The sequence below is a fragment of the Crocodylus siamensis genome, chromosome 3 (genome assembly GCF_052110815.1).
Source record: "Crocodylus siamensis isolate JL-2025a chromosome 3, ASM5211081v1, whole genome shotgun sequence".
Lineage (NCBI taxonomy): Eukaryota > Metazoa > Chordata > Crocodylia > Crocodylidae > Crocodylus > Crocodylus siamensis.
Window position 1 is genome coordinate 171,311,900 of NC_143397.1, and position 15,172 is coordinate 171,327,071.

The following is a 15,172-nucleotide window of genomic DNA, read 5'->3' on the forward strand; positions in this document are numbered from 1 at the left end:
CTCCTTGTGAAGATCCCCAAGGTAGAGGAGATCACCACATTCCTTGGAAGCCCATTCTAGATTCTACCAACCCTTACCGTGAAGTTCTTTTGAATGTCCAACTTAAGTCTGCTGTCCGTCAATTTGTGGCCATTGTTCCTAGTTACTCCAAGGGGTGCCCTAGTAAATAGAGCATCTCCTATTCCCTGCTACCCTCCCCTGATGAATTTATAGGCAGTCACAAGATCACCTCTCAGCCTTCTCTTGGAAAGACTGAAGAGATCTAGGTCCCTCAGTCTCTCCTTGTAGGGCCTTGCCTGCAGGCCTCTGACCATACAAGTGGCCCTCCTCTGAACCCTCTCAAGATGCTCCACATCCCTCTTGAAATGCAGCACCCAAAACTGGATGCAGTACTCCAACTACAACCTGACCAGTCCTGCATAAAGGGGAAGCATCACCTCCTGGGACCTGTTCATCATGCATCTGTTAATGCATGATAAAGTGCGGTTAGCCGTGTTGATCATTTCATCACATTGCCGACTAATGTTCATTTTGGAGTAAACTACGATGATCCCCAGACTTTAAGTGTGTTGGTGGTTCTTTTTGTCCAGGTGCAGTACTTTGCACTTGTCTTTGTTGAACTGCATCCCATTTTGTTTTGCCCGTTTTTCCAAACTATCCAGATCCGCCTGGATCCATTCCCTACCCTCTGGTGTGTAAACTTTGTCCCATAATTTGGTATAATCTGCGACCTTGGACAGGGTTTTCTCTCTCTACACCGTTGTCCAAGTTACTGATGAAGACATTAAATAGCACCGGTCCAAGGACTGAGCCTTGCAGGACTCTACTGCCTGCATCCTTCCAGGTCGATATTGACTCATACACCACCACTCTCTGGGTGCAACCTCTAAGCCAATTTACCACCCACCTGACTGTAATCATATCCATCACAGCTTGTCAGTTTATTTACAAGGACAAAATGTGATACTGTATCAAAAGCCTTCTTAGTCTAGGTAGATGACATCTACCTGGACTCCTGCATCTAAGCATTCTGGTCATAAAAAGAAACAAGGTTACTCATGCAGGATCTACCTGCAATGAACCCATGCTGGATTTCCTTTCAGCATTATTTCCCCCGCTGGACTCCCACAAATGTGATCCTTAATGATTTTTTCCACTGTTTTCCCAAGGATAGAGGTGAGACTAACTGGCCTATAGTTTCCCCGATTCGTCCTTCCTCCCCTTCTTGAAAATAGGGACCACACTGGCTCTTTTCCAGTCCTCTGGGACCTGACTGGAGCACCATGAATGCTCAAAGAGCCATGCTAGCTGCTCTCCTATGACACTGGCCAATTCCTTCAGCACCCTTGGATGAAGTTTATCCAAGCCCACTGATCTGAACACATCCAGCCCCTCCAAGTGCCCCTTCACTAAGCCTGTGCTTAGTGGTGTGCCGGTGTCTCTCCTGTGTCTATCTACGGTCCAACTGGGAGATGTGTCTTGGTCTCTGTCTAGGAATACAGATGCAAAGAACTCATTGAAGAGCTCAGCTCCACTCCACAGCCCCCCTCCCCCAGCTCACCAATTTCCCTAGTTTGTCCTGTAGGAGTCCTATGCTATCCTGCACATTCCTTTTGCTCCCAATATAACCGGACTTTTTGTTGTCCATAATTTTTGTCACCTATGTTCTAATCCTGCTTTGGCCTTCCTGCTTCCCTACGCATGTGAACCAGGGAGGTATACTCCTCCTTGGTAGCTACCCCATTTCCACAGCCTGTATTTCTCTTTCTTTTCCCTTAGGCTTTACTGGACTAGTTTGAAAAAGCTTTTGTTACAATGAGTAGTGTTTCCTTAAAGAAACATCTATAGAACCAATAAAAACAATAGAGCACTTACTCCAGTTACTTCTCTATGAAGCATTTCTAATATATATTAGGGAAGGGTTAACTCTTGGCAGTGACACCTGACACCTCCTTTCACAGTAGCATTCTGTCCCCACTCTGGTTTGAGATTAGGCCAGTGTCCCCCCACCCCCTTCATTTCCCCCCACTTCCAGTGCCTCCCTTACCAAGTGCCTGGGTCTCAGGCAGCACGCACAGCTGCTACCCATGCCACATGCTTCTTGGCTCAGATCAAGTGTCTCGGTCTCTTGTGGGCTAAGATCAAGTGGGGACATCCAAATCCCAAGACCTCTAGGATTGGGCCTGAGCATAGGATGCCTACCAATAGATTTGGGAGTATCTGAAGTCCCAGGATGACAGCCTGAGACAGAAGATGCTTACCAGTTGTAGCACCATACATGGTGTTTAGAATGATTGAGTTCTGCCTGCTCAATCAATGTGGTTTTTGGAATGACTGAGTTCTGCTCAATCAATATGATTTGGAACTGATTTCACCTGGAACACAAAATATATTAATAAAAAACAAAAAAACCATGCTGCATGTTGGCCAGCCCTGGTCTAAGACCTTGCCTATGCTTGCGAGCATAGCTCTAGTAGCCATCCCCCAGTGTTAGTTTGTTCTGACTAGAATAGCTTAAATCAGTTCCTTCTGAGTGAATATCCTTTCAACTAGTAAAACCATAGACAGTATGGGGTTTTGCCAGCCTAGCTATATCCAGTTAGGAATATTTTTTTTCTTAGCACAGCTGAAAAGAAACTTAAGGGGAAATCATTGCACGCAAGTTGGGGCATCATTTTAAGCAGACAGGATTACTGATTACAGATGCAATATATCTTTCATCATGGCACAGGAACAAACATTTCTATATAAGCACAGCAGACCAACTGTTTTATTAACTTTCTTTGGACAAAGAAGTTGGCTAAGTATTTAAGAAAGCAGATGTCTCAGAAATGTTTTTAAAAATAGAGTCAAATTTAACCAAGCAACTTTTTTTAGCTGACATTTGAAGAACTTTTAATATAAATTTTTGACACACAAAGATTCCATCTCAAATTCAAATTGTTACTGTTTACAGAAGATCAATGATCACAAACAAAGCTATGAATCTGTGAAAATCATGTCATTTTTATCATAAGGTTAGCTTTTGGTTTTTTTCCCCCCCAAGAGTATGTCCTCCTTCAAAATATAAGCTAACAACTGTCTTGTAATAAAAGCGAGATTCATGTGTTTCAAGTTAGAGACAGAAATTATACTTTAAAAAAAGACCTCAAACCTCTAATACTGTCAAAACATCATTCATCACAGAATTTTGCCCTTCAGTTCCTTACCCACTTTGTTTTAAGATAATGGAAAGAGGAGACAAAAAGAAAAAAAAGAAAATTCTATCAATAGTGAAAACATCCAGTAGTTCTGCAGCTCCTGAGAGATACCGGGCACGTCTACATAAAACACTGACTGTGCAGTAGTCTTGAGTGGCAAAAGCCATGCCAAAACACTACTGCGCAGTAGTATTAGGTTACTGCACAGTAGTGTCACTTAAAAGGCATTTGCTGGCGCTACTGCACATTTATTTAGTACTGCACATTTATTTAGTACACTGCTTATACAAGTACTAAATAAATGCACAGTAACCACTGTGCAGTAGTATCTTGTGTAGATGCGCCCACTGTATCTGAGGCCTAAGTAGCAGGTCTCCTGTCATTCACCATTAAATCATTTTCTCATTTAAAAAAGCAAGGATGTTACTTTAAAAGCAAACAAACAAAAACCCTAATTAACTTTGTAAAATTAATGACCCAATAAATCACTTGAGAAATGGAGGAGTTAAAGTTGTGATGCATCACCTCAATTCTTAGGATTTTTTGTTCCATAATTTGTGACAAATCTGACTTTTAAAACCAGAACTGTTTATTTACTTTGAACCAGAGACTGAAATATAGGAACTTTCTCAATATGTTATCTAAAACTGTAACTTCACAGTACATACAAGATCAGCACAGACTAAACAAAGAATGTCCATTATTGTCATAAAATCACTGCTTAGTATTTTAGAGCTGAAACAGAGGTCAACAGTAGATGTCCTGACTGCTTCCGTTTGGAGAAATTATTTAGATAAGGTGGGAGAAACCTTTCCTTCTTTGCAAGTAAAAAAATTTTAAATGAGCTACTTTACTTAAATAGCAATCTTTATTTCAAAATGACGTTATAAAAAAAATGTAAAAATCCACCTAAAACTAAAAACATTGCGATTTTTTCCTAGGCCTTCACAGTCACTTATTTTTTATTACCAAATCTGTATTGTTACAATACAGACCTTCCATTTCCAGTATGATTATATTGATGCAAGTTTGCCCAAATGGTCTGTAATCCAGAAATACATGAAGAAACGTTAACAGTTGTAAAGCTAAATGCATGCAACAGATTCTACCAGGAAAAATACCCTGAGAAATAAACATGAGTGGAAAACAAAGTTATCTAGCTGCAGGTGTCTGGAGTTTTGTTCAGTCATCTTTGTCTTTTGCTCCATGTTTAAGGATGCGTGTGAATTCGATGTAATTGAAATTGCCCTTTTTGTCTACTGGTGCCTCTCTGTACAGCTCATCAACTTCTTCATCTGTAAATCTGTCTCCCATTGTTGTCAGCAACTCTCTCAGGTAATCTTCTTGAATAAACCCTAGGATGTAATATAGAAAGGGAATCAACTAAGAAGATTTGTTTGCAACAAATCTTCCAAAGCAAAAGGTGTCAACAGTGAGGGGGTTCAGAGTTATATTAAAGATATTGTATGCCATAATAAACTGCTATAGACACACATTTACACTAAGAAGCCAGAATAAATTTGTAGGGTGTTACAAAAGGTTCAAATTCACCGGGAAAAAAAAGCCTACTCTGCTGCAATTTACAGATTCCTAAAAGCCATTTACAGAGATATACTGCATTACTAAAAGGTGGTTAAGTACCTTAAACAGAATTAAAAAGGAAAAACAAGCAAGTTGCAAAGACAGAAATAGAGTCACTTGCTTTTAGGATCATATTTGTCTTGACTTTACTACTATATGTTTTATTTTGAATAAGGCAGTTTTCTCTGGGAACTGATACCCATTCTGTTACTACTGGGTATTTATTTGAATATAGGGGAAATCAAATGGCAAGTGCCTAGGAAGAGGGTTTATAACTGAAAAAAAGACTTTTAGACAGGACTGGGCAAGTTAACTCAGGAGGAAGAAAGAAGGGGAACAGAATGGAAGGGAAGCCAGAGAAGATGGGAGAACTATAGCTGTTTATCTTGTGGTAAAAAGGGATAAACAGAAGAACGGAGGAAATTGTTAACAGAGGTACAAAAATGCTAGGTCAAGGTTTTGGATCCTGAATAGAAAATTCTGTTAATTGAACTAAAGTAGATGAGAGCAACCAGCTGCCAAATGATTCCAAAGTAGTTCAGAGAATATAACGTACAAATAGATGCCAAACTGATTGTAGAAACAACCAAAACTCAATTAAATAGATTCCATTTTAAAAATGGACTCAACCTCAGCAAGCAAAGTTTGGAGGAGACTAAAGGACAGAAAACCATATGAGGAGCAAAACAACTAGCACGTGTAAAAAACAGGTATGGGGTTTAATCTAAACTCAGATGCATTATATGTGTCAATTAACAGCCTGTTATTTCTCCACTTATATGAGGCCCTCATTGCTTACCCAAAAGAAAAAAAAAATCAAAGTGTCTCAGTATCTTGCATAAAAGCAGAAGAACACCACCTTAACAGGGTCAGGGAAGGACCATAGTATTGCACTGAGCACCTCAAAAAGTGAAGACAACCATCTGTTCTAAGTTTATAAAGACAAGTCCATTTCAGAAAAAGGTATAGGGATTAGTATTCAAGGAAAGCTCAACTTCTTGGTGGTAGGAGTTTTGTCTGCCTGTGCCTCAGTGGGCACCTCTATACATACAATCAATTCATAGCGCATACCATATTGGAGTTTATTGCTCTCAGGTGTGCCATTTGAATTTGTACCTAGGACCATGGCATGTAGAGCCAGGTTAGAGCAGCCTCAGCTCACAGAAGAGTCAACCTGCCAGCCTGGGGCTGCTTGACTCAACTCAACATGCTGCAGAGAAGCTGGCTGGGGCACGAGGGTACTCCAGCAGGCAGCCCCCACAGTGAAGCACCATTTGGCCCCAGTCAGCCCTGTCAACCTCTACAATGTGCTGCTGTGGAGTAAAAAAATTCCACAACAGAATAGTACTTCTAAATACATTTATAAGTACTATCCTACTGCAGAGTATATTTGTTTCCTGTGGCCTAACAGGGCTGCATGTGTAGACTCTGAGACGTTTACTGCGGAGCTAATTAGGCAACTGCAGCAAATATCTCCTGTAGGCAAGTCCAGTACACATGTAACAGCTGGGCCAGTAAAAAAGATATCACCACAAAACCCATGTGTCTTGCTTATTTTCTGGGTCACCATGGCTACAACACTTCAAACCAACTGCATGTGGGTAGGCAGTTTGTAATCAAACCTATGGAGCTAACTGGGTATGGTATCCCTGTACCCAGTGCTGGGATATCAAGAATATTAGGGAGATAACAGAACTCAAAACATACTGACAGAATACCCAAAAAAAGCCTTGTTAACACACATTAAGTGGTTACTATTAACCACTTAAAAAGGGCTCAAGACAGTTGGAAGAACACCTTGAAAATGCAGAACTCATAAAATTAGTAAAACGCAAAAGCAACAGTGGTCTATATATGCAAGAAGATACTATGAAGAACAGATTTACAGTCAATCAGTAAAAAGCAAATGGATATAATAATGTTTAAACAAATTATTCCTGGTTAAAATTTAAATTTATGTTTCAGTATAAAATTAAGCAATGGTGTAAAATGCTAGAAGCTGTAAAATCATTATAATAGAAACTGGAGATGAAATTAAAAACTTCTCTAGGAAAATCTAAGGATAACAACAGTCAGTCTTGTTATTAGAGATGGTCTGAATTAGAATCACCTTCCAAACTAACTGATGATATTTGTTTCAACTACGATAACCTAGGAAGCGCCATAACACTAGCATCATTACACTAACAGTTCTAACGCACTTTTTCTTTCCATCCTAATTCATACACCTCTTTTGGCATACACAGAGAACGACATGATGAATCCAAGACTACCTGTGCAGACAAAATAATTAGCCCAGACAAACGGCAGGGTAGAAGACAACAAAATATTTCCCTAAGGAAGGAAGAAGTAAATTGCTATTTGAAAAGACCTTACAAAAGAAGGGCTGTTTATTTAAAGGACTGTAGAAGGAAGGGGATATCCTTCCTTCTAGAAGATGCCAAAAATATAAAAGTTCAAAATAGCTATTTGAAATGGGACAATACCTTTTGAAATGTTCAGTGTACATACCCACAAATGAGACTGAAATACTATAGTAGACAATTTGAGATAAGCTTACAGGTGTGTTAACATCTGTGGTACAGAACAGAGTATGATAACGAAGTCTGGACCTTTCTTTTCAAATAACTACAGGGTTTTGTTTTCTCACTAGTGAAGCCAATATTTTGACTAGTGCAATATTATAGCTGCAGAATTTGCTGTGAAGTCATCCTTTACTGTCAGTTATTACTGTAATACTGCAGCTTTCATTTGGAAAGATAAAAGAAAAAAAGGTAAATTTCCACCTTTATAAACAACTTGGAAAGAATAAACCAAACACAAATTAAGGCAGGGATTTCTGTCCAAGTTGGCAGAAATTTTGAAACAGTTCTGAGAGGTGTGACCTCTTTAATTCTCTCAAACAAGACCCTGGGACTTTGATTCTCTGGCTGAAGAATATGTCACTTTGCTAAGAAGCCACAGAATTCCCAAAGTGGGGGATAGTTTCAGAGCAACAGCTCAGGGAGAGGATTATCAGATGGCACAACATGACTGGCACCTAGGCCAGAGAAGGAATTACTGTAGTCTAGATGACTGCATGAACAAAAGCCCAGGCAGTTTCAACAAATATCTCATTCTTTGAAATCCCATACTGTAGAAGTTCCAGGCTATGTGGAAGACTTGCATGTTTGGCAGTGGAGAGGGGGCCAGGTCCATTATGCTCAGACAGCAAGCTTCACATTTCAGTTACCTTTTGAATACTAAAAGGTTTTGCCTGAACAGCCTCCTGTTGTGCCAAATTCCTCCTCCTCAAGTACTTGTGTTTGTATCTCTGACTACACTCTGGGGAGCTGGCACATTCCCTAGTCACATATATTATTCTCCAGGCCTTTCCAGGACTACTGCTGGTATGAAATGCTTAGGGATAAGCACAAAGGGAGACAATCTTCATTTCAGCTCAATAAGTGAAATGCTTATTACTACTTGTCATCCAGGAGTTGGACGATTTACTGAAACATTACTTTACTTTTTTGCCTTTTTTTTTAAAGTGTTAAGATGCCCCTTACAGACCAACTTGTCCATCCGGTGCATTTCTACCTGCCAGTTGCCTAACTTCAGACTAACACAGCTTTTAAAACAGTGCAGAAATAAGCCTATGATCCAAAAAGATTAGATTATAGGATTTTACAGTTCAATCCTAGCAGATATTTTGTTCACTTACCAGTTGCCTCTTCATCAAAACAAGCAAAAGCATTTCTGATTACATCTTCTGGATCTGTGCCATTTAACTTCTCTCCAAACATTGTAAGGAACATAGTGAAGTTTATAGGGCCTGGAGCCTCATTCATCATGGCATCTAGGTATTCATCAGTTGGATTCTTCCCTACAAGTAAAAAAAATATTTATTTTTTTTAAGTTTAAAAAGCACAGCAGGCATTTGTCAACCCATACAATATTATGTAATTTGAAATACCTTTCACAATTCTTGCTTATGATTTTTTTTTACATTCATTCAACTAGAATAATTTGAGATACCTATTAATAAAGCAACAATTTTATAACCAGAGAACATTACCAAGGGAAGCAAGCATATCATGCAAGTCTTCTTTGTCAACGAAGCCATCTCTGTTCTGATCAATCATGTTAAAGGCCTCTTTGAATTCCTGAATTTGTGACTGATCGAACATTGCAAATACATTGGAGGTGGCACGCTGAGGGCGCTTTTTGGCGGTCTTTGTCTTTGCTCTTTTGCTAGACATGTTGATTATTGGATTCTAGGGGAGAAAATAAGTACAATGATTAAAGCACAAACTTAATACTTGTTGTAGTAAAATGTAGTTACGTATTATATAGCCTAGAAAATGGGTAACGTACTGGTGTGTTTCCTAACTCATCCCACATACGCCCTTCTCTACTAAGTGTAGAAAAGCAGAAAAGAAAGATGAGTACATAAAAATGATAGCTAGGGTTCCAACCAAAAAGTTATTCAAAGACTTCAGCTTAAAAAAAATGAGGGGGGCTTGATTTACACAGAAGCTGACATAATTAGATCTTCTGAATTCTCAAGACTGGAAATGATCTGATAAAGGGTTAAACCCCTTCCCCTGTACTATATAACATTTCACTATCATCCTAACAACCTTGTACCAACTTTAAGAACAAAACAAGTAGAAAAAAATAAATAGAAATATACTGTGCAACATGCACAAGCAAAGTTTATTAAATGTGCTGTGCCAATATTGGACAACACTCCTAGGGATCAGTAGTTACAGTGAAGCTCCCTGGTTTCAAACCCTATGACAACTTGAAATAGTGTACTTTTATGAACTTTTCAGTTTGGTGTTACAAAATCTGCTGATGTAAGATGAAGTAAGTGACTAAGCATCACATAACTAACGAGGGAAACTTATACCTCAGTTATCCAAATGACAGGAAAGAAACTCAGATACATAAACAGAGCTCACAAGTTTAAATACTTAGTTAAAGTGTCTGGCAATTAATATACATTTTAATAGACAATGCATGCCACTGTTACAGTGAATCACACTTGATCTCCACAGTACAAAATGAATCTCAGTCCTACACTTTACTTTTTTGACCTTTGCTAGTATTCTTGAAAACTGTAGTTGCCAAGTTAAAGTTTGACGTAAGTCAAGGTAGGGTAGGATTGTACAACAAAAAGAAACAAGAAGGTTTCTTTGCCAGATAGCTTCCAGACCTTGAAATATTTGCAATCAAATATTTCTTCTTTTTTTTTTTAAACAACAAGGTTGCACTCATTGGAGACACAGGGGCTGAAATCTCCTAAACAATTTCAACCTTCGTGGAAACATTTATGAGTTGGGGATTTCAATTCTTGATACTTTAACCTGTAGGTAGAGAGCTCTACTGCTATGGACCTGAGATTCATCAAAGCAACATTCATCTTGTCAAGGCTTCCCCAAAAGCTCTGTGTGATTAGACCAGGAGACTTGCACTTCAGTTAGCCAGCTAATGGAAGAGAAACTCATACACAAAGAAAACTTGAAAGCACCTCAATTTCATACTTGGAAAGTGTTATGCATTTAATATTTTGGACTTGGATAGCAATCTTTGTTCCTTCTCTCGCCTATCCTTTTTTCAATTATACACCTGGTAGAAGCTGCACATTATAGATCCATTAACTAAAATACAATGTGTGGCAGATACCTATTTGGTTTTATCATTTTAAAACTTGCTTGCTTATAGGCAGGTCTAGCATACAAGAAAAATAAAATGAAGCTCCCTACAATAAACAATCATCTAAATCAGGGGTGTCAAAGATACAGCTCAGGAGCCAATCATTCAGCCCATAGTGCTGTATGTGGGTCTGAGACCAACCATATGTAGCATGCACCAGTCCCACCCATGCATATGGCATGTGGAGCAGCAGGGGCTTCAGTCAGTATGCACACATCACAAGGGGTCAGTAAGGTATCTCTCCATGTGGCGCTTGCACCAGACAAGCCCTGCATGCTGGATCTGGACCAGCCGCACGTGCTGAATCCAGAGTGTGGGGTTGGTCTGGGCCATGCACTGCATGCAGTCCCCATGCCAGTCTGGCCCTCCACACTGGAGCCAGAACTAGTCCAGATTGGAGCTAGTCTGTGGGCCCAGTATGGTGTAGGTGCTACATGCAGCACATGCCCCAGACTGGCCCTGTGCCCACCCCAGACCTGCCCTATGAGCTGCATGTGAGGCTGGTGCATACAGCATACAGGTGCACAGGCTGAAGTCAGCTTGTGAACTGCAAGCAGCACACTGTACATAGTATCCAAATCATACTGGCCTTGTATGTTGGATTTGGCATGCAAGGCCAGTCTGTGGACCCTAACCAGCCTGCAGACCAGGCCTGCTCCCCATATCTAGCCTGTGAGGCCAGATGAGTTTGATACCCCTGACCTAAATACAAACCAGTTACCAATCTAAGCAACATGGGAAAGCATGTGCTTTCAAGTGCTTTCACTAGTCTCCCAAGCAAAATGTTCAAAGCAACAGCGCAGACGTCTTCACTGGATAATTAACTCTGGCGGATCTCACCTGGAATCTGAACCATACTACAAGATGAAAATTGAGCTAATTCACTTTCCATGCTCTTCACTTGTGTCCTTTCTAGCGCTGCATTCAACCATGCATCTTGCTATGACTTGTGAATAAATATCCCTGGCTGCAGTAAATCAAGCTTAGGCTTCTTCCCCATTCCTTTCATGTGCATGTGACATTTGTGCGGTGGCACTGAGGACTGCCAGACTTTCATTAGCTCAGCCTTCAAAGTTGGTTGGTTACCAGCACAACTAGCAACAACATCTCAGCTTTGGTCTGCAGCCCCATTCAACCCCAAGCTCACAGAAGTACTAAGCATCAAAGGTTTATGAACATGGTACTACCCTCTCACCTCCATCCTGTCCAAGTGAGAGTTCAAGTTAATTCTACAAACAAAACAATCCTAAACTGAACTTCAGTGGGAGCTGCTGGATGCTCAGCACTTTGTTTTCTAAAGCAAAATCAGGTTTCATGAGACACGCATATATAATAATATACACACCCACACACCCACTTAAGAACCACTCCCTCTTTGACCTCTCTCAAACTAACCAACCCAACTTTGATGGCAATTAGAGGGAAATGAACTTTCAGACCTTTAGAAATGTTAAAGTACTTCACGCAAGACAGAGCAATAATGCTTTTATGACAATGCCCATTGGTCACTTTCAGATTAATGCAAAATTAAACATGTGGTCTTTAAACAAACTACTTTCAATTATTTTAGCTCTGGGGTTCATCAGTTTTGAGTCATTACAGGCTAGAGGCAGGAACTGACTGCACCAGGCCCCATGCTGGTATGTGTTTCAGTAGCTCCACTGGTAGGTTCTAGCTCACTTTGGAAGCCAAAGAGGAAGGGAGATTAGGGAGAGAGTTTCCTGCATCAGGCACAAGAAGGTTGTGCGGTTGTACCTGGCACACGGGCTCCTCACAAACTGAAACAAACGGTTTCAGGGGTTTTTTTACATTATACCCTGCACGGAGTTAGCACAACAAACAGCTCCAGTTGTAACAATTCCTGTTCTTAGCAGGGGCTGTTCCGAACCAGCACAAGAGGCAAGAAGAACTGCAAGGAAGAACAGGAGAGGGGAGTGTGTGAGGGGCAGTCTTCTCCCCCTTCAGTTTGAAATGTTTCCCTATAGCCAGATTGGCATCAACTGTGGGAGCTTTTGCCTTCCTCTGTAGCGGGTCTGCTTCCCTCTATCTGGGCTCTCTGGAGTGTATATTAACCACATTTCATAGAAGCAGACATGGGCTGCCGTGGTTCTCTGGATTCCCTTGTGGCAGGTTAGGTTAGGGTGTTAGAGTTGTTTCAGTGGGTGAGGAGCCCATGCGCCAAGTACAACCACAGCCCTGAGAAACTAGGGGTGCAACGATACAGATTTTGGGGGATGATACTGATAGCTGATTTTTAAGGCAACATATCGGCCAATACCGATCTGATTTCTAATACACAGCCCAGCAGCTTGAAGAGCAGTGGCCAGCTGGTAAGTCTGTTGTGGTGGAAGGAGAGGGGGCAGATTGAGGCCCCTGAGTTAAGGGAAGAAGTGGGGCTGGGGCAGACACTACCCAGCTGGGGTGAGGCTGGGCGTGGGATGGAACTGCAGCTCATCTGGGGGGTCTGGGGGGTGGCTCCCGCTGCTGTGTCCACCCCGGGAGGGCATAGACAGCATATGCTCCCCAGATCTGCTTGAGGAAGGGCATGCTGCAGCTGTGGGCTGGGGCCAGGGCTGCGCTGGGCTCTTCCCAGTGGAGGCTGGGACAGACTCTACTTGGCGTGGGTGGCAGGAGCATTAGAGGGGAATACGGGGGAGGGAGGCATAGCCCTCCTCAACCCCTCTCCCAGTGCTGCCGCTGCCCACCCCAACTGCACCCTGGTCCAGCCCCTGCAAGAAAGAGCCCAGTGCAGCCCCAACGCCAGCCCACAGCAGCCTGCGCCTCCCAGACAAATCACAGCTCCATCCTATGCCCTGCCCCTCCCCACCACAGCTGGACAGTGCCTGCACCAGCCCCTGCCCCACTCCCTCTCTCATGGGAGGGGCCTTGATCTGTCCCCCCATGCCCCTTCCCTCCCACAACAGACTTACCACCTGCATGCAGTTCTCCAAGCTGCCAGGCTATGCTCCTCACTGGCTACGTGCTGTGCTGCAGCTGCGTGCATGCACAGGCCATTTATTGGCCACATCAGGCTAATTTCTGATGTAGTCAATTTTATTTATATCGGTGCCAATCCGATATTGAACCAATGTATTGGTGCACCTCTATGAGAAACAACAGCACAACCTTCTTGTGCTGGTGCAAGAAACTCTCCCTCTAATATCCCTTCCTCCTTTACTTCCTGAAGTGGGCTAGAGCAGTGGTTCTCAATCCTTTTTGTACCAGGACCATCTGTAAACATCAATGGCCGGTCTCAACCCAGTGCCCCTCACTTGCAACCTGCTGCCCCCAACCCCCCTAATGTGTGGGGCAGGGAATACATGGGGCAGGGGTGGGTGTGTCAGGCAGGAGGGGCCCCAAGCAGCCCTTTGCAAGCTGGAAGTCTGCCAGCCTGTGAGGGAAGGGGGGGGGAAGAGATTCTCATGCTTTTCTCCTTTAAAAGAGAAACCATTTTTAAAGTTTGTTCATGACCCCTTTATATATTCTTGCCCCACTTTTGGGTCATGACCCATAGGTTGAGAAATGCCTGGCTAGAGCCTGCAGGTGGCGCTACTGAAGCGCATCCCAAGACAGGGCCTGGAGCAGGCAGTTCCTGTCCCTAGCCTGCAATGACTCAAAACTGATAAATGCAGAGGCTAAACTTCTCACGAAAGCCTTTTCCTTCAAAAACCACATGCTTCATTCACTCTGCCTTGTTCTGAAGGTGGCCAACAGGCCACCATCCTGCAAGCAGCACTCCTCTGTGGTGAGGAGTGCAGCAGCTGCATTAGCAGGAGCGCTGCCAGCAGGGCCAGGGAAATGACTCTTCACCTCTATTCAGCACAGGTGAGGCCACATCTGGAGTCCTGTGTCCAGTTTTGGGCCCCCTGCTACGGAAAGGACATGCACAAGTTTGACAGAGCCGTGGAAGGAAACGAAAACGGCTCGGGACTGGGGGACATAGCTTGCCAGGCCAGGCTGAGGGAACTAGGCGTGTTTAGTTGCCGAAGAGAAGACTGAGGGAGCACTTCGTAACGTACCCCAGCAGGGTCTGCCACAACGGTTGGCCCAGGTCAGCCATTTTACTTCCCCCCTAAGTTGACGACAACAATGACGTGAAGCTACCACCCGCGCATGCGCTCTACGAGCGGACCCCTGGGCTCCCTGGCTGGCTAATTCCCCCTCTCCCCCGGCCCGGCCCCCCGCCCCCACCGGACCACCACAGCCTCACCCTACGGCCACAGCTGAGAATCAGGTCCAGCTAGGAGCGCGAGCACCCGGTACTGCCGCCGCTGCCCTGCGCTTCTGGAACGCACCACCACCGAGCGTGGCTGGGGGGGAAAGGGGAAGGGACAGGCTCAACCATTTCCGAGAGGAACCGGGCAGTGATACAGGCACAGCAGGGGAGAGGTCGGGAGCTATTCAGCAGGACCCTTGCTATTTACTCTGCCTCCATCCCCCACTTCCCAGCGTCCCAGGGGAATTAGTTTAGATCGCGCCACCCTCCGCGGTGCTTTGGTACAGTCCACTGCCGCATTCTACCGGCGCGGAGGAGGGGGCGTGGCCAGTGGGGATGGTCCCGCCCCCTTCCAAGCTCCGGACCTAAGTGGGCGGGGGACTCAAGACCGGCCTCCGAGGAGAAGCATCCTAATAAATAATGCGCGTATCTACAGAGGTGGCGGGAGCTTTGGCTTTGGTAGTTTTAAGTGCAG

General features: G+C 43.3%; 1 protein-coding gene across 1 annotated transcript; it reads right to left on the bottom strand.

Annotated features, from left to right (window-relative positions):
- Nucleotides 1-2,740: 2,740 nt before the first annotated feature.
- Nucleotides 2,741-14,847, bottom strand: LOC149869114 (myosin regulatory light chain 2, smooth muscle minor isoform-like). Its single transcript, XM_090039741.1, has 4 exons — nucleotides 14,692-14,847; nucleotides 8,839-9,037; nucleotides 8,485-8,646; nucleotides 2,741-4,555 (listed from the first exon to the last, which is right to left on the bottom strand). Exons 2-4 carry the CDS (start codon nucleotides 9,020-9,022, stop codon nucleotides 4,383-4,385), a joined length of 519 nt encoding a protein of 172 aa, XP_089895867.1. The 5' UTR covers nucleotides 9,023-9,037; nucleotides 14,692-14,847; the 3' UTR covers nucleotides 2,741-4,382.
- Between the last annotated feature and the right edge of the window lie 325 nt (nucleotides 14,848-15,172).

Bases quoted from the DNA above. Each gene is read 5' to 3' on its own strand.
- LOC149869114 (XM_090039741.1), bottom strand. From the start codon at position 9,022: ATGTCTAGCAAAAGAGCAAAGACAAAGACCGCCAAAAAGCGCCCTCAG. The intron at 8,647-8,838 runs GTAATGTTCTCT...TTTTACTTGTAG, and splicing joins TGATATGCTTGCTTCCCTTG to GGAAGAATCCAACTGATGAA. The intron at 4,556-8,484 runs GTAAGTGAACAA...ATTACATCCTAG, and splicing joins TTTTGATGAAGAGGCAACTG to GGTTTATTCAAGAAGATTAC.